This window comes from Mesoplodon densirostris, chromosome 4 (genome assembly GCF_025265405.1).
Source record: "Mesoplodon densirostris isolate mMesDen1 chromosome 4, mMesDen1 primary haplotype, whole genome shotgun sequence".
Classification (NCBI taxonomy): Eukaryota; Metazoa; Chordata; class Mammalia; order Artiodactyla; family Ziphiidae; genus Mesoplodon; species Mesoplodon densirostris.
Window position 1 is genome coordinate 44,622,431 of NC_082664.1, and position 25,695 is coordinate 44,648,125.

General features: G+C 38.8%; 1 protein-coding gene across 1 annotated transcript in view; it reads left to right on the top strand.

Annotated features, from left to right (window-relative positions):
* The first annotated feature begins 5,023 nt into the window (after positions 1-5,023).
* ARMH4 (armadillo like helical domain containing 4) overlaps positions 5,024-25,695 on the top strand; it is a 129,920-nt gene continuing 109,248 nt past the window's right edge. Inside the window, exons 1-3 of the mRNA XM_060098085.1 lie at positions 5,024-6,405; positions 15,079-15,333; positions 17,402-17,614. Of these exons, the coding sequence (XP_059954068.1) occupies positions 5,070-6,405; positions 15,079-15,333; positions 17,402-17,614 (1,804 nt within the window). The 5' untranslated portion in view covers positions 5,024-5,069. The remainder of the gene's footprint in view (positions 6,406-15,078; positions 15,334-17,401; positions 17,615-25,695) is intronic.

Here is a 25,695-nt window from a genome sequence, read left to right on the forward strand (position 1 = left end):
TCAGACTGCTCATATTTCTGTATTTTGAGGGGAATGAATGGCAATACCACAATAATATGTCTTAAATTGTATGATAAACATTTTTTCTTCAAACCATTTTTATGTCTATTATCACTTTTGTTGGTCTTTCACCTTTGAAGAAAACAGAATGAGCATTATTATCTCCATTTTGCAAAGAAGAAACTGAGTTTCAGTGATTTGCCCAAGGTAGAGTTGGAACTCGAAGCCAGCTTTAAAGCTTCAAGTCCAACTTCTTTTACCAGGGATAGGGTTATCCACTGGGAGTGATAAACACAGATATCTTCATTTGTCTCCATCACTAAATTGTAGAGAATAAAGCTTGTGGGCTTGATACGTAGAATTTAGTTGTGGTCTGCAGGAATGGTAAAGCACTTTGCTGGCAGTTGCCAGAGTAATCGTCTTGACCCCAGCCTACTTATCCTCTTCCCTGTCAGCACGATGCCACTTTTCTCCTGTGGGACAATGATTTTTCTTTGTGGTTACTCTATTCTCCCTCCTTCCACTGTGGTTGAACATGCTACTGAGAGGATCATCTGTCATTCCAGCCACTTAATTTATAGTGAAGGATGACTGGGGTCAGATCATGTTAAAGCCAATATATCAGGCCAAGTAACAGTAGTCAATAGCAGTGAATAGTAGTGAATCGCAAATGGGGTACCTTAATGCTGTGTGCCACAGCTGGGTTAATAGGGTCAGAGTCTTGCTAAGTTCTGCTTCAGACAAATGAAATAGGCTTGGCAATGAGAGCCTTAAAGATTAAAAAAAGAAAAGGTGGGCTTCCCTGGTGGCGCAGTGGTTGAGAGTCCTCCTGCCGATGCAGGGGATGCAGGTTCGTGCCCCGGTCCGGGAGGATCCCACATGCCATGGAGCGGCTGGGCCCGTGAGCCATGGCCGCTGAGCCTGCACGTCCGGAGCCTGTGCTCCGCAATGGGAGAGGCCACAACAGTGAGAGGCCCGCGTACCGCAAAAAAAAAAAAATAAAAATAAAAAAGGTAAGACAGTGACGAAATTATCATTGAGAATCAGGAAAAACACAAAATGGAAAGATAGTTAAGACACAAACGAAGAAGGCAGAGTTTTCTTTTCCCATTATCAATCAAAGAATTACTAATTGGATTTTGAAAGGTGAAGGGGAATTGGGAAGCAAGTTAACCTGAAGCTCTGAAACTTGTCCCTTGTTCCTGGTGACCTCTCTCTCTCTCTCTCTCTCTCTCTCTTTTTTTTTTTTAAATGAAATACACTCTGAAAACCTAAAATATAGCAGAAATGAGAATACAGAAATTATTACTATTATTAAAATCACACACTGGATAAGTAGCCAAAATTGACTAGGTGATGAACAAAACGTACAGCTAGACATGGATAGACTGTGAAATGTCATTGAACAATGTACAGTATAAAAGAGAGATTCTGAACATTCTTTTTCACATTTTTAAATGGTTATTTATATTCACTTTACGCCACTGAATATTTATCAAACACCTCTCCTATGTGTCTACCATTATTAGCAATTATATGGCAAAGGAAGCTGAAAGACTAGTGTTTGCATGCAAAGAACATAATTTTATTTGAGGTGATAAGGCTTACAGACATGACGATTTGTGCTGGAGAAGCTAGGAGAAGGGTGGGAAGAGAACGGGCCAGGCAGTTTTGTGACAGCAGTTAGTAAACAGGACGTGATCTGTGGGACCAGGGTTTGGATACCTGGGGTAGGGAAGAAGGAGGGAGCATTCTGGCTAGTGCAGTGGCATGAGCAAAATTTGGGAAGCTGAAGTGAGTAAGGCACATAAGAGGGCAATATACCCAACTAGCGATGGTGTTTGTACCGGGCACTGGTGGTGTGGGGTTGCATTATAGGTGTGGAGATTGGCAATTGTATGTTTAGGGTCATTAAATAATGTGTTTTGGGAAGGCAGAGGGCTGCAGTGGCAAAGGCAGGAAACTTGATGTCTGACAGACACGATCACCCAGGCAAGTTAATTAACCTCTGTGAGATGGTAGTTTTCTCACCAAAAAAAAAAAAAAAAAGGCAAGGATAATGGTAGTACCTATCTCATTAGGTTGTTGTAAAGGATTAAATAACATAATTTACATGAGACAGTTAAAACATTTGGCATCCCCTGAATAGCCATTTTTGATTGATTATTGTCATTTTTTTTCTTAAGAGTAAACCATCTGGACTGTATAAAATGGATTGGAGAGGAGAGAGTCTGATCAGGATCATCAGTTAGAGGCAGTTAAAATAATGACAATCCAGTGTCCCCAAGAAGGGACAATTCCAAGAGATATTATGAGGGAAGGATCCACAGAAGTTGTGAATGTGGAATATACAGGAGAGAAGAGTTCAAGATGACACCGCAGTTTAGATGAAGATGGTGTGTTTGAGGTGGCATCCAAGTACCATCCAGTAGACAAAGAAAATCTAAGGCAGCTTTCTTCCCAAAACTCCACATCAGCTGTTTAAGGTATTTGTGTTTATCCCCCCAAAAGGAAAATATCAGGCAGATTGTCATTAGTTTTTTGGCATACTCTACAGGCCTCCTGTGTCTTGAGTACCCTTAGGGCAGTGCTCATGTTCCTTATATATTATACATGAAACTCAACTTGCTTTGAAAAAAGCAGCTTTGTCACTGATGAGAATGATTGAACACACTGTTTCCCTTTTGTGTCTGCATTTTGGTAACACACTGAACAATGGCAGCATACATTTTAGTTGGAAAAATATTGACCAAGTGTTTGAAAAAACCTGATTATTAAGTCTAACAAGACGGCTAAGGCTATATTTTTTTTATGTTGCCTTTCATTTGTCTTTGAAACTTGAATATGCCTAGACTTGACAAAGAAACAGATTCTGGACTGTATCTATTTAAGATTGTCGAAGATAAGGCTTGACAGAACAGCTTATCTGCTCACTGGTGGCAGAAATGCAGTGAATTGTTCAGAGAACTGCCAAGCCATTAGGATACCTTGATAGCGAATGACATAGTGCTATGACTTGCTCAGAAAGAGATGCTTTTAAAGCTATTAGAAGTTAATGTCCACTATCAGTTAGCAACTGGGTGAGAGTTCATTTATCTGAATTAATTTGCACTGATGGATATAGTGAAAGGAAAGGAGCCTCGAAAGTCACAGTGTAAAGGAGAAGTTAGAGAAATGTTTTGTTTATTAAATATTCTGATATTTGAGTTAATTTAAGATAATTAAGACCCAATTTCTAATAAACAATGAAATCTCCCCTCCCTCCCCCTCCTCCAGCAAAGCAGGGCTATAGACATCAGCCAGTATTTACTAAACATTTCCTCTGAGCCAGGCACTTTGCCAGGGACAGGAGACAATGTTGAGGAAAAAAGAAAAGGCCTAGAGCCTTCAAAATGTGATTGCAGATGGTTGTTTAGGTTGAAATATTGTCATTGAATTGCCAAGGGTCAGTCTTTCCTTATTTATTCTCCAACATCATGCAGCTCCCAGCGAAGGACACCAAACTCATGGGAGTGCCTATGTGAACCTGCGCTGTGCTTGGAAAGACAGAGAAAGACCTGGAACTTGAAGGTCATCTACCAATTCATCTGAGTTGCAGATGTGTTCCCTGCTGCCGTTCCTACAGGCTGTCTTTTCTGCTTCTTTTAAAGTTCAGGCGTCACTTTGACTAGTGGGGAGAAGGAGCATATGGCTGCAATAGTCAGGCATAGAATAGGCTTGCAATTCACCCCACTTTTTCTGTCGTAATTGGATTTAGAAAGCAGGTGGCTGACACTTAATTACAGAAGGAAAGTCTTTTTTTTTTTTTTTGCGGTACACGGGCCTCTCACTGTTGTGGCCTCTCCTGTTGCAGAGCACAGGCTCCGGATGCGCAGGCTCAGCGGCCATGGCTCATGGGCCCAGCTGCTCCATGGCATGTGGGATCTTCCCGGACTGGGACACAAACCCGTGTCCCCTGCATCGGCAGGTGGACTCTCAACCACTGCGCCACCAGGGAAGCCCGAAAATGTCAGTTTTTATACTTGATGTGTGCACATCACATGCTTAACCCAGATAGTTTAATGATCAGACATGGAAGAAAGGAAAGGTATAACTTTTATAAAGATAAGGTCTTTATATTTAGATTTAGAATTTTCATTCCTAGGTTTAATTTTCTAGAAAACCCACATTATCTAAGAACTTTCTGATGATGGGATAGATAAGACCTAAACCCCTTAAGTTTGGGGGGAAATTAGCAGTTTTGATATAATTTTAGTTGTCATGAGAGTGTGAGCAGTTTGTAAAAAAATACAATAAATCTTAATCTTACAATAATGTGCATCCAGTAAAGACTGCTAATTTAAATTGTGTTTTGGTTCTCTTAAAAAAGTTTTTTTCAAAAAACACACTTGTTTACATTTTAACTATTTTACCTTTTCTAATCTTTTTTTGAGACATGAAGGTTTTACCTATAATTTTTATAGTTGTTGCAGAGAAAACAATTTAAGTATTTTAAAGATAAATTTTAATTGAAAGTCATTTATATACTTCAAAAACTCTTGAACGAAACTGGTATTCAGTATTTTATGATGATATTTAATAAGTTTTAAAACATACTTAAAAGGTTCTGTGAAAGTAATGTAAATAAATGTTAAAATTTACTTTTTATTTCCTGGATGTATTGCTATTTCTGTAGTCATTTGACTCCATGATTAATAGAAGAATTGGGGAGAATATTACAAATGTGACTTCAAGGGTAGTTTATTTCAAGTAGGTATTTAAAAAACAATGAACTTAGTAACTATGTGTACCCTTTGCTAGAGAACTTCAAGTTAAATCAGCTGAAAATTCAGCAGGGAAAAATGAACTGGGTTATCCACATCTCAAAGGTACAAAGAAATAGAACATTCCTCTCCTATGTACTGTCTCTGAGCTGGGAGTCAAGGAGATTATTTTACTTATGGTTTAATTTAAAGGGGCTTATTTACAACATATATTTATATGACAGTTTGATATGCTTTATTTTTCTGCAGGACTCAATTACTGGAATTGTCAACTCTACCAATTTATGTGCACGTTTCTCTTCCACTATGAGCAGACCAGTTGTATTGCACATTTGTCTGGCTTTCTGTAGCCTTCTACTTCTCAGCTTTGCCACACAATGTCTGGCCTTCCCCAACGTGGAAAGAAGGGAGATAGCACCCGTTCATGAAGAAAAAGGGCAGTCTGAGAGGCTGAACACAGATGACCTAGAAAATAACTCCATTACTTCAAAGTACACTCTGGTCTCTGAAGAACCAATGATAGTGTTAGCAGGACCATCAACAATGTCATTAAATAAAGTATTCCCTAGTAACAAAGAAACCCCTCCTATAGGAGCTGGGTTCACGCAGCCTGACAGCCCTGGCATTTACACTGCTACTGAGCCAGTGATCTCAGCAGGGGAAGAAGTGTTTGGTTCCAGCCAGCCAGAGAGAATGTCTCCTGAAAGCCGACTTTCCAAGGCCATGTTAACCAACCCTATCACTCCAACTGCTTCTCCGAATATTGATGAGAAGGCGGAATCCTCCCGTAGTACCATCATTCAGCCCATTGTGGAAGGGACCACCGAAGCAACACAAGGTTTTCTGCACTATGTGGATGATCAATTGTTTGCAACTGAAAATCAGGCAGGAGTTAGTCTGGGACATTCACCTTTATCCTATGTGAATGCTAAAGAGATGCTAACCACCCGTCCAAGGACTGAGAAATTTGAAGCAGACCCAGAGCATAAGACAACTTCTTTTCCTGGTGCTGAGCCCACAGCAGGCGCTGAGCCTTCCCAGATGACAGCTGATAATACCCAGGCTACTGCCACCAAGCACTGGCTCGCAACCTCCGAGTCCACCCTGAGTGTTGAGCCAGAAACTGACAGCCTGCTGGGAGCCCCAGAAGTCACAGTGAGTGTCAGCATAGCTGTTTCAGCTGTCTCCGTTGTAAGTGTTGAGTGGGATGACACCAAATTAGAGAGTGTAAGCCAGATAAAGACCCCAAAGCTTGGAGACAATACAGAGACTCAGGTGAGAATGGAAACGTCTCAGACAACCCAAGCAACCAGTAATGGTATGGAAGGCATGGAAGGGGGCAAAACTTTGACAGAGGCTGCAGATGTGACTCTGAGGCTGCCTGAAGGGGAAGCACACAGGGGAACAGCCCTGCTAATAGCACGTGGGGATGAGAGATCATCTGCCTTCACCGATCAAAGTTCCTTTACTCCCACAAGTCCAGTGGAAGGTATGAAAGTCTCTGTGGAAAACCTGGTCCAAAATACTGCAGACTTCATGGAATCCACCAAGGAGAACAATGCCATGCTGTTCTTAGAGACCACTGTTTCCATCTCAGAATATGAGTCTGAGGCATATCAGCCATTGGGAAATACATTTAAAGGTAAAAGAAAGAAAGAAAAAAAAAAGAAAAATAAGCTTTGTTTAACTTGGAATGTTTCTGTTTGGTTTTATTTTTTTTTTTATTTTTTATTTTTTTTATTTTTTTATTTTTTGCGACACGCGGGCCTCTCACTGTTGTGGCCTCTCCTGTTGTGGAGCACAGGTTCCAGACGCGCAGGCTCAGTGGCCATGGCTCACAGGCCCAGCCATTCCGCGGCATGTGGGATCCTCCCAAACCGGGGCACGAACCCGTGTCCCCTGCATCGGCAGGCAGACTCCCAACCAATGCGCCACCAGGGAAGCCCTGGTTTTATTATTTTTTAATTGACATATAGCTGACACATAACGTTGTAATGTTTTAGAAGTTTTATGTTTTTTTTTAAAGTGACAATTTAGAAGTAAGTTATCTAAGTTTTAATGAAAAGCAAAAGTAAATAAATAAAAAATGCATTTTTCATAAAAATTACATCCAAATATAACCCCTGCATATAGACCTGTGGTATTCAAATGGGAATAATTTGCGTCATGCCTTCTGCCCGCCCCTGCACCAATCATTCGGCAATGTTTGGAGACATTTTTTCCAGTTTTATTGAAATGTAATTGACATATGGCACTGTGTAAGTTTAAGTTGTGTGGCATAATGATTTGACCTATATACATCATGAAATGATTATCACAATAAATTTAGTGAACTTCCATCAACTCATATAGATACAAAATTAAAGAAATAGAAAAACATTTTTTTCTTGTAATGAGAACTCTTAGGATTTACTCTCCTAACTTTCATATATAACATATGGCAGTGTTAATTATATTTATCATATTGTACATCACTAGTACTTATTTATCTTACACCTGGAGGTTTGTACCTTTTGACTGCCTTCATCCAGTTTCCCCTCCCCCTGTCCCCTGCCTCTAGTAACCACAAATCTGATCTCTTTTTCTATGACTGTGTTTGTTTTTGAAATATAATTGGCCTAAAACACTGTGTTAGTTCCTAGTTAGTTAGTTGCACAACATAGTGATTTGGTATTTCTATACATTACAAAACGATCACCATGATAAGCCCAGTTACCAGCTGTCACCATACAAAGATGTTACATATTTATTGACTGTATTCCCCACACTGTACATTTCATACCTGTGACTCATTTATTTTACACCTGGAAGTTTGTACCGCTTAATCTCCATTACTTATTTCTTGAGACATTTTTGGTCATCACAGTAGAGAGCATCTAGGGGGTAGAGGCCAAGATGCTGCTGAATATCATACAGTGCACAGCAACCAAGATATATCTGAGCCAAAATATATATATATATGTGTGTGTGTATATATATATCTGAGAAACCCTGATATAGATTAATATTTTTTAAATCTTTTATTATGAAAATGTGTATATTTACAGGAAAATGTGAAAAAATTAACTATATGTTTAAATGATATAATCAACAATGTTGGATACTTATTTCTACATTGTTGTAAAAAGTACTCACATTCCTGATATTTCTTACCAAAAAGCCTTAGGTAAATATTTATCTCATAGTATTAACCATATGAGTTCTTTGACTTTGTTTTCCTAAAAAGAAATTCTTTTAGAAATAAGGGGAAAAAAATACCAGTACAGATAAATCCTCTCTGCTGGCTTGATTCTGCACTTTCTACTTCCTCGTGGCTTCTACATCTGTGAATGCTATGAGCTGACAATCCTTGCATTTGTTGCTGATGGACGATGTTTTTCTTTTATTGTGTGTAGTTGGTCAGGTAACAGAATAGGGAGGGAAAGACTTAGTGTAATGTGCATATGCTCATTCCAATTTGGAGTATGTACAGCTGTTACTCCAGCTAATGGAAAATATCAAATTAGTAATATGTTTTATAAAGTGTTATGGAGATTGAATTAAAATGATAAAAGATTTAATTTTACATGTCCAATTCATTTTTTAAAGACTGTAAGACTTAGTATACTGGAAGTTTTCGTAGAAGCTTCCAGAAAATGTTTTGTTAGTTGGTTTTTAAATTCTATTAAGAGAGTTGGGTCCACATGACCATGAAGATATTAAATATGACCAAACAAGAAGTTTATTTCAGTTCTCCATTACACTTTAAGATATTCCTGGAGCATTAAATCATGTAGTTCCAGATTATTCACTGCACAGTTGAATCCATGATTCTTATGTACGAGACTTGCATTAGCTTCCATTAATACAGCCTCAAAAAGTAAAATGAATTTGGTAATTGATTGTTTTTTTTTGATCATTGAATATGCTCCTTACTTAGTCATAATTGCCTCACTTAACTATAGTCTTTTAACAGGCAACTTCTTTTAATTCCCAGCACATAGCACAATGTATGGCACATAGTAGGTGCTCAGTAAATATCTGTTCATTGAATGACTAAATGAAGATAGAGAACCATTCAGACTAGAATTATCTAATCCGACTGCCTGCATTGTCCAAATTAATCAAAAAGCTTCTAAATATTCTTGGTAGAGAGAGGAACGGTCAAATAATTCCCTTCAACTTTACTTTTTTTGTTGTTTTGTAGAGTTAAAAATAATGTGAAAAATTGAGATTATTGACAGCAGTAGTAAGAGAATAGCCAAAAAGCTTTTCTACCCATTTTCTGGTGATTACAAGTATTTCTGAGAAGTAAACCACTCAATCCCACACAATCTAGTTTTAAGAAAGGTCACTTTTGCAAAACAGGTTTGGATTTCCTCCTTGAGTCTCCTTCTCAAGATCACTAAGTGACCTCAAAGTCCCTGCCCAGGACAAATGCTGATCCTAGTGACCTCAAGGAGGGAGGAATATGGGACAACTACAGTCTGTGGAGCCCCCAGGAGGGCAATAACTTTCACCTTTTCTCCACCCAGAGAGTGACATTGTCAAAAGAGTGCTTCAGAAATGTCCTGGATTGTGTCTTATCCCAGGAGCTTCTGAAGGAGCTGGAGAAACTGAAGAGTCATTAGTTTCTGAACGAAGCCAGTGGCACCTGGTTGCATTGGCAGAGGGACTTTGGAACTGTTCTGCCCATTAAGACATTTTAATCAATTGAGAAGGTTTAGTCACACTGATGTGGTCAGCTGGTTTCACAACTGAGCTTGATTAAAATTTTTCCAATCTGTTGGCCTCAGTTTCTCCATCTGGAAATGGGGAAGACAAAATTAAATCTAAGGGCCTTCCTTATTTGTCTAAGAGGGTTGTCTAAGGTCTCGGCTCACCCTCTGCAGGGCTGATAACTGTGACTGATGAACTGTCATGACCAACCCATTGCATTATCCTACCACGTTCTTGAAGTCAACTTTCAGCAAACCTACTGGCTGTGTTCAGATTTGTTGACTCCTGCAGGTTAGGCTCTAGAGAAATTTTATACAGGAATTCTGTAAATGTGATGGGGGTGCAGGTTGTGTGTTTTACTCATCATTGGAAAAAAAAGAGGGAATAGGGGTGGGTATGTGTGAAGAGCTGATGATGGAAATTCAGCCAAGGAACTGGGGGTGGCTTCCAATACTTGGAAGATGGACTTTTATCCCTGGGTGTCCTGAATTTTAACTCTTAATTTTTACTCCATTATAATGCCTTAAATTTCAAAAAAAAAAAAAAAAAAAAAAAAAAAAGAAGTAAACACCTCAAATGCCAATCATTTTAGGGCCCAGGACTACTTAAGACATTCTCTTCTTCAGGGAATGCAATAATTTCTTGGCATTTTTGGGTATTATGAACAGATGAGGATCCTGAGATTATAGTCAGTTCTCTGATTCAGCTGGTTCTTCAGCTGTTTCACTTGAAGATCAGGTTTTAAAAGCAATCTATAATAATTATATATTTTTTCTCTACAGGAATTGGGAAGAATGAGAGATGTGGAGAAATTCTGAATGTTATTTTAAAAATTCCCATTACTATTTCTAGCTCTCACTCTTCTTTCTCTAACAGCAGTCACTTATTCAAAGTATTATACCATGCCCATTTTTGAAAAAATTTTATTTATTTATTTATTTATTTTTGGCTGCATTGGGTCTTTGTCACTGCGCATAGGCTTTCTCTAGTTGCGGTGAGTGGGGGCTACTCTTCGTTGCGGTGCGTGGGCTTCTCATTGCAGTGGCTTCTCTTGTTGTGGAGCACGGGCTCTAGGTGTGCGGCCTTCAGTAGTTGTGGCTCACAGGCTCAGTAGTTGTGGCTCGCGGGCTCTAGAGCGCAGGCTAAGTAGTTGTGGTGCACGGGCTTAGTTGCTCTGCGACATGTGGGATCTTCCCGGACCAGGGCTTGAACCCAGGCTCAAACCCATTTCACCTGCATTGGCAGGAGGGTTCTTAACCCCTGTCCCACCAGGGAAGGCCATACCATGCCCTTTTGATATTTCTTGCTGTTTCATGAAACTATGAGCATAGAGTGAACATCTATTTTGACATATTTTTTCTCAAAAGTTCACTATGCTTTCAAAAATGAGGGCAACATGGAGAATGCATACTGCTTAAAATGATAAAACTATATATTATCTTTTTATGGCAAACATAAGCATTGTCTTAGGTGCTAAAGATACAAAAAGGGCAATGAATCCTATCTCTTAAGAGATGTGTGATCTTATTTCAGAAAAAAACTTAAACAATGGCACAAAGAGCAAATATGAATATGAAACACAAGTAAGGTTGTCTTATAACCAGGTATATCAATCCATCAAATGTAAAAATATCTAGTTCAAAGAAAAAATAGTCCAAACTGTTTGGAGACCAAGAAATGGAACTGCTTGTACCAAAAAACGTCAAAACACTATTTTAAAGCAAATAAATTGTTTCTGAGGAAAAATATTTTTAGTAATAGGAAGAACAATGAAGCCATTAATAAAAACTTTGAGAAAACCTTTTCACCTATTTCTAGAATGTTATTTCTCATTGCATAATTTACCGGACTTGGTAATGTGCTAAGTATCTAGGATTAGTATTTAAAAAAAGAGAGTTAAGAGTCTTCTAGAAATTAAGTTTTCACAGTGGCTCAGTATTTAAAATTTCCAGCATAGCCCCTCCCTAGGAGGGGGGCAAATATTAACCCTTATAAATAGTCTTTAATAATGTATTTGAGTGGATTATAATGTTGTAAAGAAAGTGGACCTCTGATAGATACATCATACCCCACAGGTCTGTTTCATTCTGTTTTATGATTTAAAAGCAAGTGCAGATCTTCTACAGAGGCTACTCCAAGTTATTCCTTAGGCAATGGCAGGATTTCCTTTCTCGTGGCTGAATAATATTCCTCTTTGTGTGTATGTGTGTATGTCTGTGTGTCTGTGTGTTTATCCATTCATCTGTTGATGGGATAAGCACAGTTAGAACAGTGGTTAAGAGCCCTAACTATGTAACCTTAGTCAGGTTCCTTAGCCTTTCTACACCTAAGTTGTTTGTAAAATGAGGTAATAATAGCTGATATTTATTGAATACTTATGAAGCACTGGGCATGTACTATTTTACATGTGTTATCTAATTTAATCTTTTTAAAAATGCTATGAGATAGATACTCTTATTATTTCCATTTTACCACTGAGGAAGCTCAAGGCCCAGAGAAATAAAGTAATTCGTTTAAGGTCATGCAGATAGTAGGTGGCTGAGTCCAAATTGAGACGCAGGCAAATTGGGTCTAGAGCCTGTGTTCTTGGCCACTATGATATATGGCTTCCATAGAATATTAGTACCTACCTCCCCTTAGTACATATGGGAGGATAAAACAAGATAATGCCCAAGAAGCAAGAAGAGCTACAATCCTGCAGCCTGTGGAACAAAAACCACATTCACAGAAAGATAGAAAAGATGAAAAGGCAGAGGGCTATGTACCAGATGAAGGAACAAGATAAAACCCCAGAAAAACAACTAAATGAAGTGGAGATAGGCAACCTTCCAGTAAAAGAATTCAGAATAATGATAGTGAAGATGATCCAGGACCTCGGAAAAAGAGTAGAGGCAAAGATCGAGGAGATGCAAGAACTGTTTAACAAAGACCTAGAAGAATTAAAGAACAAACAAACAGAGATGAACAATACAATAACTGAAATGAAAACTACACTAGAAGGAAGCAATAGAAGAATAACTGAGGCAGAAGAATGGATAAGTGACCTGGAAGACAGAATGGTGGAATTCACTGCTGTGGAATAGAATAAAGAAAAAAGAATGAAAAGAAATGAAGACAGCCTAAGAGACCTCTGGGACAACATTAAACACAACAGCATTCGCATTATAGGGGTCCCAGAAGGAGAAGAGAGAGAGAAAGGACCAGAGAAAATATTTGAAGAGATTATAGTCAAAAACTTCCCTAACATGGGAATGGAAATAGCCACCCAAGTCCAGGAAGTGCAGCGAGTCCCATACAAGATAAACCCAAGGAGAAACACGCTGAGACACATAGTAATCAAATTGGCAAAAATTAAAGACAAAAAGAAATTATTGAAAGCAGCAAGGGAAAAATGACAAATAACATACAAGGGAACTCCCATAAGGTTAACAGCTGATTTCTCAGCAGAAACTCTACAAGCCAGAAGGGAGTGGCATGATATACTTAAAGCGATGAAAGGGAAGAATCTACAACCAAGATTACTCTACCCAGCAAGGATCTCATTCAGATTCGATGGAGAAATCAAAAGCTTTACAGACAAGCAAAAGCTAAGAGAATTCAGCACCACCAAACCAGCTCTACAACAAATGCTAAAGGAACTTCTCTAAGTGGGAAACACAAGAGAAGAAAAGGATCTACACAAACAAACCCAAAATAATTAAGAAAATGGTCATAGGAACATACATATTGATAATTACCTTAAACTTGAATGGATTAAATGCTCCAACCAAAAGACACAGGCTTGCTGAATGGATACAAAAACAAGACCCAACTATATGCTGTCTACAAGAGACCCACTTCAGACCTAGGGACACATACAGACAGAAAGTGAGGGGATGGAAAAAGATATTCCATGAAAATGGAAATCAAAAGAAAGCTGGAGTAGCAATACTTATATCAGATAAAATAGACTTTAAAATAAAGAATGTTACAAGAGACAAAGAAGGACACTACATAATGATCAAGGGATCAATCCAAGAAGAAGATATAACAATTATAAATATATATGCACCCAACATAGGAGCACCTCAATACATAAGGCAACTGCTAACAGCTATAAAAGAGGAAATCGATAGTAACACAATAATAGTGGGGGACTTTAACACCTCACTTACACCAATGGACAGATCATCCAAAATGAAAATAAATAAGGAAACACAAGCTTTAAATGATACATTAAACAAGATGGACTTAATTGATATTTATAGGACATTCCATCCAAAAACAGCAGATTACACTTTCTTCTCAAGTGCGCACGGAACATTCTCCAGGATAGATCACATCTTGGATCACAAATCAAGCCTCAGTAAATTTAAGAAAATTGAAATCATATCAAGCATCTTTTCTGACCACAACGCTATGAGATTAGAAATGAGTTACAGGGAAGAATACGTAAAAAACACAAACACATGGAGGCTAAACAATATTTTACTAAATAACCAAGAGATCACTGAAGAAATCAAAGAGGAAATCAAAAAATACCTAGAGACAAATGACAATGAATACACGATGATCCAAAACCTATGGGATGCAGCAAAAGCAGTTCTAAGAGGGAAGTTTATAGCTATACAAGCCTACCTCAAGAAACAAGAAAAATCTCAAATAAACAATCTAACCTTACACCTAAAGGAACTAGAGAAAGAAGAACAATCAAAACCCAAAGTTAGCAGAAGGAAAGAAATCATAAAGATCAGAGCAGAAATAAATGGAAAAAAAAGATAATGCCCGTCATTCACTTAGCAGTGTGTGTATGGTGCATAATAACTCAGTAAACATTAGTTATTGTAATTAGTATTCCTTTAATTCAAAATGTCAACTTCCTGTTCCCCTTCAGGAAAGCAAATGTGAAAATTAATATATACAAGTGCTTCTGAGAATTTTTTTTTAAATTTATTTTTATTTATTTATTTATTTTTGGCTGCACTGGGTCTTTGTTGCTGTGCACAGGCTTTCTCTAGTTGTGGTGAGAGGGGGCTACTCTTCGTTGTGGTGCATGGGCTTCTTATTGCGATGGCTTCTCCTGTTGTGGAGCATGGGCTCTAGGTGCGCGGGCTTTAGTAGTTGTGGCACGCGGGCTCATTAGTTGTGGCTCACGGGCTCTAGAGCACAGGCTCAGTAGCTGTGGCTCATGGGCTTAGTTGCTCCGCAGCATGTGGGATCTTCCCGGACCAGGACTCGAATCCATGTCCCCTGCATTGGCAGGTGGATTCTTAACCACTGTGCCACCAGGGAAGTCCCTGCTTCTGAGCATTTTTGAACTTAGTTTTGTATAATTTGTTTCTGAACAAATTGATTATGTTGATATTCATAGAAGGGAACTCAGCTGTTGATTTTCCTGTTTTGTTTTAAATGTTATTCTGTTGTTTTTTATATTAACATCTTTATCTCTGTCTTAGATTGATTCATGACTCCTGAAAACAACAACACTGAAAACATTTATTTCCTGGCAGTTTGTTTTTCTCCCTTCTCATTCCCTGAAATGGCTGTCTGCTTTTTTTAAAAAATTATTAATTATATAGTGACTTTTTCAGGTATAGGGATTTAGTGTATTTAAAAATGTTGTTTCCTCCCTTTTAAGACATCATCACTCAAGAGATGACAACAGCTGTTCAAGAAGCAGAAGCCACTTTATCTTCAGTGATGCAAGAGCAGCAGGTTTCTACCCTCGAGGTTACCAGAGGAAATGTCGAGACTGAGGGAGGGAAAGAGTTGCCCTCTGCCACAGCTGATGCTCCTGGTGCTACTCAGCTGTTGAGAAGATGGAAGCCTCTGGCCACCGTGGTTTCAACGACACCCGTCCCTCTGTCTTCCGAAGTTACTCCCGCTGTAGAAGGTCTGTAAGGGAGAGAATTGTGCTCAGTGTTTTGAGGGTGGATCTTAGATGATAAGGAATAGAATGAGTGAGGCAGATGGCCCTTTCACCAGGGTGCACACACACACATACACATGCATACACACACAATACACACACACACATACATGCACACGCACATACACATACACACACAACACACACAACACACACACATACACACACATACATACACACACACACACACCTCACGTGGAAGTATATTTTTTCAGCAGGAAAGGTAGGTGAACTCTTTCTTGTTTGGAGAGGTGTGGCACAGCTAAAGGACAAGGGGTTAGTTCCCAAGTAAAATCTCCTGGTGGCTCATCTCTGAGGCCCACGAAGGCCAAGCCTCCTGAGAACTCTCTCCTAGTTTGACACATCTAGCTGCTAGGTGCCAGAGGGGTGAAACCAGCAAGGACCTGGGGGTGAAACCAACAAAGACCTGGGTTTGAATCCCAGCTTTGGCCCTCACTAGCACTGTGGCTTCAAGAAAGTTTCTTAATGTCTCCAAGCCTTGGTTTGTTCCTCTTTAAATAATGCCTACCTGTCTTATGGGTTATTTTAAGGATTTTGAATAATGTATAAAAAGTACTTCCTATGTAGGAGGCCCTCAGATGCTCTGATATCTTAAGGACAGTGAAGTTTTCGAATCTGGGTGATCATCAGAATCACCTGAGAATACAAAAATTATTATTATTATTTAGTTATTAATTTTGGACTTCATGTCTCTGTCTCATCGTTGGTCTAAGTAAATCCTACTTTTATTTATTAACTGAGTTATCTTTAACAATGTAATAAATACCTTCTAATCCTGCCTGCCTGCCTCCCTTGCAAAAAAAAACCCTTAGCATCTTGTCAGTAACCTACAGGTAACCCCATGACCCTTCCCATCTAAACCCCATTCTCCTCTGTTAACCATTAACCTGAATCTTGGGTTCACCATTTCCTTGACTTCCTTTTCTTTTAGTTTTATCGTGTCTATATGTACTCCTGATATTATACACTTAAAACTTTTAGATTTTTTACTTTATCAAAACAGTATTGTGCTGTGGATAGCCTTTTGGGGACTTTTTTTTTTTTACTTAATATTCTAAGACCTATATTTACTTACCGCAGTTCTTTTGCTTTGACTGCTTGCAATATTCCATCATGAAAATGTATCACAGTTTATTCACCCAATCTTCATCCAGTCTTTTCTAGTGATTTGCATTTGGGTCATTTCCAGGTTTGGCTATTGTGAACACGGCTGCCATGAATATTCTTTTACATATTCTCCATTGCACGTGTGTAGGAGATTCTCTTGGGTTTATACCTAGGAACTGAATTGCTGGACAATAGGGCATATGAATATTTGACTTTAGGAGGCAATGCCTAACTGCTTTCCAAAGTGGTTGCTTCCATTTATACTGCAAACAGCAATGTATGTGAGAATCTGTGGATCCATATCCTGGGAACTTTCACAGATAGTTTCTCAGGCTTCATCACCAAGGAGGTTCTGATTCGGTATGTTGGGATATGTAGAAAGCATGAAAACTGACATTTAAAAAATTACCTCAAGAGATTCTGATGATCCACCAAGCTTGCAAAATACTACTATTCTAGAGTTTCTAGATTTGGGAATATCTGGGGCTAAATTTGGCTGCTTTAAAATTGAGCATATTGCAGACACAAATCTAAGCTTTTACTCTTTGACTTGATTTTTAAAAGTCATCCTTGGGGTATATTTAAATAAATTTTTGTTAAATTTTCTACCTTTGGTAATAGGTTATATAAAATCCCACAAAATCCATAATATTGTTAATAGAATAAACGGGAGATTAACATTTGAAAACAAAGTTCTGATTTGAGATAATATATTTTCCTGGAAGATAAAGTATTTGCCTCGGGTGGCTGGATTGGTGCAATGTGGGAAAGAAGAGCTGGTCTAAGTGCCAAACTTACTGTATATAAGATACTGGCTTCATTCATCATTTCTTGTTTAAGTAAAAGCATATGTATATATTCCCCATACTGATCATCTTTGGGTCGTGTCTCTTGTGTTTGGCAGACCTAATGGACACAGTCACAGGGCCGAATGAGGAGTTGTTCACACCAATTGTGGGTTCTCCAGTGACGCCCCCTGGGATAATGGAGGAAGCACCTAGCACTTCCCCAGCGCTTGCTGATCCTGAGGCATCTTCCGAGAGAAGAACTGCTGCTCCATCCATTAGCTATGTTAATACAGCTGCCTCCTATGGTCTGGACCAACTCGAATCTGAAGGTATCCATGCTTTGAAGGGGATCTTTTCTGGGACAGATTCAGTGAGTCACTGAGCAACTGTTGTCTTTGAGAAAAGATCCAGGATAAGTATATTCTGTGTGTAGTGTAGATCAGGGGTCAGTAGACCATGGCCCAGCCAAATCCGGCCTGCTGTCTGTTTTTGTATGGCAAGCTAAAATTGGTCTTTACATTTTCAAACGATTGAAAAATATCAAAAGAAGAATAGTATTTCGTGACATGTAGAAGTTTTTATAAGATCCAAATTTCAGTGTTCCTAATTAACAGCCACACTTGTTCATTTGTGTATTGTCTGTGGCTACTTTTGTGCCAGAGCAGCAGAGTTGAGTAGTTGTGACAGAGACTAACTGCCCACAGAGCCTAAAATATTTATGAGATGGCCCTTTACCGAAAAAGCTTGCTGACCCCTGCTCTACATCAGTAGTTCTCAATTACAGTTGAACATTAGAATCACCTTGGGGAGCTTTTAAAGGATCCTAATGACTGAGTCCTCCCAGCGATTCTGATTCAGTTGGGATGGAATCTGGCATCAATATTTTTCAAGAGTTGCTTGAGATGATTTCAGTGTGCAGGCTGAATTGAGAAAACTGGTTTAATGGAAAACTTGAGTTTCCCCACCCGATGTTCTTGGGTGGAAGTTTTAATGTGGATTGTATTTTCGTAACACTGCTCTGGTTGTTAATGCTGGGTCATTCTCCCTTAATTACGTCTCTGGGTTAGATGTTCCACTTTTTGGAGATAGAGAGTCTCCTCACCTGTTAAGGTTGAGAAATTCTTGCCAAATTTTACTTTCCAAGACGTTGGCGTTGAGCATGAAAAAAGATGCTTGGAGCACAGCTGCACATCCACAAATGAGAAGTCGGGAAATATAATGAAAGGTCGTTTAATTAATCAGCATTTTGGCAGGTGAACAGCTCCTGGCTGGATTGCAAAATGCCCAGAGATTTGTAGTGCTGTTTCTTAAACTAATCTGGAAGACAGGTAAGCTTTTGGGCACTAAATTAGCCATGTGTTGGATGCAGTAAAGACATAGGATGTGCTGTTATTTTATATTTTGTCTACTCTGTAACAGAGAAGGTGGTTCAGCCAGGTTTGCAGCAGGCTGTATTGCAGACTTTCAGGGTAATACTGGTAGTTTTCTGGTGGAGAAATGTGACATTTTAGGAGGACTGTGAATTCCATGGAGTGCTGGTTTAAGAAATGGATCAAAGCGAGCTCAGAGGCCAGCAGCTCTTGCTCTCCACATTAAGATAAAAACTTGGAATGTAGTCTCATATTAGCTGTCTGCTCTCCTTGATGCCATCTGGAAAGACCAGGTTTCCCCAAATTAACCTGAGTTAGAGATGACAGCTTTACCCGGCAGGGCTTATTTAATCAGAGGAAAAAAATTGTGTTTGTGAATAATCCATACTTGTGAGACTGCAATACTTTTCTAAATTTAGTACATGATGGCAGTTATATTGAGATGTGTGAGAATTTTAACTTGCCTAAGATGTCCTAGAGTTTTAGTGCTTTTCTTCTACACAGCTCAATTCCAGCTTCTTTTTGAGAATATATTTTGTCAGTTTTGATCTAAGTTATGATCCTTGTTGAGGCTTATGAAAAGACATTTTTGGTTTAAAAATATTCTTTCTGCTATGTTGTTGGGCTTAAGACAAGATTTTGAATGAGCACACCTTTTCTCCTAAATACCAGGGAGTACAATTTATATTTAATTAGCATATGTTAATAATGTCACAATTAGTTTTATGCTGGTCTATCTAGTCCTCTTAAAGCAGGAGTGACTACACTTATTTAAATCGATAAATTGATAGATTCCTGGATGTATTGGAGGCCTCCAGTTTCAGTGCATGTTTTTCCACTTTGTCCAGGAATATAAGTGCAGCCTGAGGCTTTGACCGGATGAAACATTTTAATTCTTCCATAGCATTGGACCCAGGGGAAGATAGTTTATTCTTACTTAGAACGAGGTTGTGTGATGTCAAGTTATCTACCTTTCAAGTTTGAATCTCTGTGTCTGATGTGTTGATAAATGTCAGTTCTCCAGTTAAGGTGTGTGTTTATTTAATTATATTATTAAGCTCCCTATATGTTATTTGAATATCTTCCTTCCCACTCAGGGGCAGGAGCACTTCTCCAGAGAATGGGGTATTTGTCTCAGTGAAATATGGGCAAGAGACCTGCCCCTTTTAGACACCACACACCCAAGGAGCAAGAACCTTTGTGGAAATTTCTGAATGTTTATTCTTTGAGGGATAGTCAATGTCCCAGATGAGCCTAAAATTTGTATCTGCGTGGTACCCTGTCTTGTTGTCTTCTCCTTCACGTCTCTACAACATAATGACTAAGGGAGTGTATTAGTTTTCTAGGGCTGCCGTAACAAAGTCTCACAAACTGGGTGATTTAAAACAGCAGACATTTGTTCTCTTGCAATTTTAGAGCCTAGAAGTCTGAAATCAAGCTGTAGGCAGGGCTGCGCTCCCTGCAAAGCCTCTGGGTGAGGATCGTCCCTCGCCTCTTCCAGCTTCTGGTGCCTCAGGCGTTCCTTGGCGTGTGGCAGCATCACTGCAGTCTCTGCCTTCATCTTCACCTCTTCCCTCTTTGTGCCTCTGTGCCCAAATTTCCCTTGTCTTATGAGGACCTCAGCCATTGGATTAGGACTCACCCCGATAATTACATCTGAGCTTGATTACATCTGCTGGAACTTTATTTCCAAATAAGGTCCGATTCACAAGTTCTGTGGTTTAGGACTTAAACGTATTTTCTGGGGGAACACAATTCAACTCGTAATAGGAGGTCTGCTTCTGAGGCGTTTTCCAGCGGGCTCTGAAGGCACACTTGCTCTGCCTCTGGAACGCCCACTTGAGGGATGTGCATTGGTGGAGTGGGAGAAGTTTGGTGTGGTTTACATTCCTCAGGCATTGAAGAAAGCCTGCTTCTGTAAGTGCGTACTGCCTTGTGCCCATTTCAGTACGCCTTTTACCTTGTCAGCAAAAATGCAGTTTGATTTTTGAAGGGATAATGGTTTATCTGTCACCTTGCCTGATACACTTTACTTGTCTGTATTTTTTTTTTTTAGGGAATAAATGCTTTGAGGATGATAAAAAATGCATTATACGTATCTCAGGCATAACTCTACTAGGGCTGTATTCATCATCTTTGAAATATAAACATGACAAAGTGTTCCAACTTTTAATTCAAAAATTGGATAATGGCCAAGTACATGTATATGTATATATGTGTATATATATACCGGTACATATATATGTACATAAACTAATTTTTGTTCTTTTTAAATTAATTTTTATTGGAGTATAGTTGATTAACAGTGTTGCATAATCTTATTTTTGGATGTGATCTTTGTTTAGGTTGATGTCCTTTTTGGTTGAATGGTAATATCTTCCTCTGCTCCAAAATGGCAACTTAAAATTTCTGATTGCTTATGAAAACTTACTTGGAGTTCTTTCACTTGGGTTAACTGTCTTTAAAATATTTTAATACTAATATCAAATGGACTAAGGCCTTCAATATTTCTTACTGAATGTAATTCTGCTTTCTGAATTTTAGAAGTCCAAATGAAGATATCTATTTACTCTAAACAAATCAGACTTATTTCTGCCTTTCCTATATTTCCACAGAAAATGGAAATTCATCTGTGCTATAAAACTGTAGCAATAATTCTGTAGGGTGGAAGGTTATGGCTTTAACAGTTCAATACTCAGAAGAAAAATCTACTGTGGGTCTCTTTGTACCAGGTACTAGGTTTCTAAGAATGTGTGAGAGGTAAGAGAACAAAAACGGAGGTGTCTCAGATCTTGTGATTAAGGTGTTGGTAATCCTTCTTCACATCCCCAGCACTTTCTCCCTTAAAGTTTGGAAGTCAGTAGCCGGGCCTTCCAGCTGTGAGAGGTGGGAAACCACTTGGTGCTGATGGGACAGACTTGGGAACAGGGTGAATTTGCTTGGACTCTCTCAAGATGAGCCTGGGTTAATGTATTGCTTTTCTGCAAGAGAAGAAGAAACACCAGTGTCTTTGGTCTGGAGGATGTGAATTCTCGATCTGACTGGTCCTATTTAATGTGTTTCTATAGGCATAATAGACTGAGTGGTGGGGCTGTAAAATCCCGTTCCGTTATTCCAGACAACTCCCATTTCCTCATCTGTCTCAAAGTGCCTATTTATTACAGGGTTTATTACAGGGTTATTGACATGCTGGGGAATTACCTTTTTTTTTTTTTTTTTTTTTTTTTACATACGACACGTTATATATAAACATATAGCATATTGCCATTTTTAACATGTGAAGAGGTTTTTAATTCTTAGTACTCAACAGGAAAATCATGTTTAATTTTTTTAATATGTTGATTTTTAAAAAATAAGACCAAATATATCATTTGACTTCAATTTTCTCTTTTCTGACCTTTTTTTCCTTGTTTTTCGAAGACCATTTTGGATGTCCTTATATTTAGGTTTTGAAAGATTGTATTTTTGACATCTTTTCCCAGTGAGGCAGCACACATGGGGCAGAAAGCTGTCATTTTTCTGTCATTTGTTGTTTAATCTATTTCAGTGACATCAATTTTCCTCCCTTCGTGAGTGTGTGTGTGTGTGCACATCTGTGTGTTTAATTTCATGGATGTTTTTTTCCACAGTCCTCTGAGAGCATGTCCTATATACATTTTCAGCCTCTCTTAATTTCCTCTGCTGAAAGACAGTGATATTATCTCTCCTTTCTTATCTGGAATTCTCAGTTCTGTCTCTGTTCTAGGATTCTCTCTACAATAACAGGAATTTCAGTAGCATAGGGATTTCAGGAGAAAGCCGTGTTTGAAAAGTATGTCTTTGTTCAGATGACTGAGTGATATTTTTTGGCTGTGTGATCTCCTAATTGGTACTGAAAAAAAGGTGCTTAGTTTCTGTCTTTTATTGGTCAGTCAGAAATGAATTGGGAAATGCATTCTTTAAGTGGCTTTGTGGAGAAGCTGCAGAAATATTTTTCTTTAATAGTTCCATTGAGGATTCTTAAGAGCCCATGTAATTTTTATGAGAGAAGTGTTTGCTCTTCAACTGCACTTTAATTCACAAAATCAATTTTTTTTTGGTCTTCCCAATATGCACTCCTTTTCAGAGAATATTTTCTTGTTATTTTCTCAATTCTCATATAATGTTTCAACTCAGAAGGCAGCTAGAGTGGATGAATGAGAAAGTGTAGTCAAAGGTCTCATCTCAAGTCCATGTTTATGAAGCCAAGTTTATGTGACTTACCTTTGGGAGCTGCTATGTGGACATAATATTAAAGATCCAGTAGAGTGTTGTAAATTTGAACTGTCCACTGTTACTTATGATACTGTGGTATGAAGTTAAGGATGTTCACTCTAATTTTTACTCTGAGTATGTTAAGAATGGATACAAGTTTTGGCTTTTCTTCTTTTTTTTTTTTTTTTTTTTTTTTTGCGGTACGCGGGCCTCTCACTGTTCTGGCCTCTCGCGTTGCGGAGCACAGGCTCCGGACGCGCAGGCTCAGCAGCCATGGCTCACGGGCCTAGCCACTCTGCGGCGTGCGGGATCCTCCCAGACCGGGGCTCGAACCCGTGTCCCCTGCATCGGCAGGTGGACTCTCAACCACTGCGCCACCAGGGAAGCCCTTGGCTTTTGTTCTTGAAAATGCTTTGGATTTAATTTTGCCTCAATAACAGAGGCAATGATTTCAGTCATTGATTACCCCTTATGGTAAGTCACTTTGTTGGCTTGTCCTGAAATCATCATACTTTCTCTGGCATTTATGATAGGTCTCTGTTCTTAAGTACCTGAATGTTCTTTAGGCTAGTACAGTAAATTATTCAGCTCTCGGAGTGGTCATCACATGTCTGTTGCTAATGCTCACATAGCCAGCGGTATTTCAAAAATATTTAGAATCAATATTATGATGAATTACCATAAAGCTTTGCTACAAATTCTGCTGTTGAAGAAAAATAACTGACATTCACTCTAAGTTTTCTGGTGTGCTTTCTTATCATAGGGAATTTATTTATTGGTGTAGTCACAATTAAGTAAGCATTGTTATAGAGTCGTTTCTTCCCTTTTTTTTTTCTGCATCTTTGTTGCCCAGCACCAGAAAGTTACACTGCTTAGTAAAGCTCACTCTTAGACACTTAGGAAATTTTATATAATGGCTCATGATGACAAAAGGATTTAGCTTTGTACATATTCAGTGGTTTTATTTATTCATTCATTTATGTGTACACTTAGCAAGTATTTGGTCATTCAGATAATAAAAAGAAGTGAGAGTAGATCTTGTGTAAATTTTAGTAGAAGTTATGATAAATACATAAATAACAGACACACAAGGTAGAAGGTGGGAAAGTGTCACAAAACAATTACAGAAAAAGAACTGTGAGAGATAGGAGAGAGAACTTAGCCCCAGCTTAGAGAAATAAAAAATTGATATTTATGCTGGGGAGTCTTTTTTTTTTAGATAAATTTGTTTATTTTATTTATTTATTTTTGGCTACATTGGGTCTTCATTGCTGCGCACGGGCTTTCTCTAGTTGCGATGAGCGGGGGCTACTCTTCACTGCGGTGCTCGGGCTTCTCATTGTGGTGGCTTCTCTTGTTGTGAAACACGGGCTCTAGGCGCATGGGCTCAGTAGTTGTGGCACGTGGGCTCAGTAGTTGTGGCTCACAGGCTCTAGAGCGCAGGCTTGGTAGTTGTGGTGCACAGGTCTAGTTGCTCCGTGACACGTGGGATCTTTCCAGACCAGGGCTCGAACCCGTGTGCCCTACATTGGCAGGCGATTCCTAACCACTGCCCCACCAGGGGAACCCCTTCTTGGGAGTCGTATGTGTGTGTGTGTTGTTCTTTTGATATTTATAAAAAAATAAGTCATAGGATATCGAAAAGTATGGAAAACATTTTAAAGGTTGGTGAATCATCCTTTAGATATCACACATACCACACTACCATTCAATTATTTTATAGGCATGTGATCAAGCATGTTTCTATAATTTTAGCTTTTTGGTTAGATGAATTCTTTCTTTTTTATTCTTCCAGTTTTATTGGGATATAATTGACATACAGAACTGTGTAAATTTAAGGTGTACAGGATGATGATTTGACTTACATATACCATGAAATGATTACCACAATAAGTTTAGTGAGCATCCATCATCTTACGTAGATACAAAATAAAAGAAAAAAATTTTTTTCCTTGTGACGAGAACTCTTGGGATTTACTCTCTTAACAACTTCCATGTATAACATATGGCAGTGCTAATTATATTAATCATATTGTACATTGCATCCTTACTACTTACTTATCTTATAACTGGCAGTTTGCATCTTTTGTCAGCCTTCATCCAGTTTTCTATCCTCTTACCCTCCGCCTCTGGTAACCACAAATCTGATCTGTTTTTCGATGAGTTTGTTTGTTCGTTTCTTTTTGAAGTATAATTGACCAGCTAGGTTAGTTCCTAGTGCACAACATAGGGATTTGATATTTCTATACATTTCAGAATTATCACCATGATAAGCCTAGTTACCGTACATCACCATGCAAAGGTACTACATTATTATTATTATTTTTTATAAATTTATTTATTTATTTTTGGCAGCGTTGGGTCTTCGTTGCTGTGCACAGGCTTTCTCTAGTTGTGGCGAGCGGGGGCTACTCTTCGTTACAGTGCATGGGCTTCTCATTGTGGTGGCTTCTCTTGTTGGGGAGCACGGGCTCTAGGTGTGTGGGCTTCAGTAGTTGTGGCACATGGGCTCAGTAGTTGTGGCTTGCGGGCTCTAGAGCACAGGCTCAGTAGTTGTGGTGCATGGGCTTAGTTGCTCCGCGGCATGTGGGATCTTCCCAGACCAGGCATCAAACCCGTGTCCCCTGCATTGGCAGGCAGATTCTTAACCACTGTGCTGCCAGGGAAGTCCCACTACATTATTACTGAGGTAAATTATTACTTAAGAATAGTTTTTAGATGCAACAACCAGGTGCTCAGCCTCAGGCCAAACAAATATATGATTTATAGGAAACTGTACCAGGTCTCTCTTGAGGGGATTGTTCAGA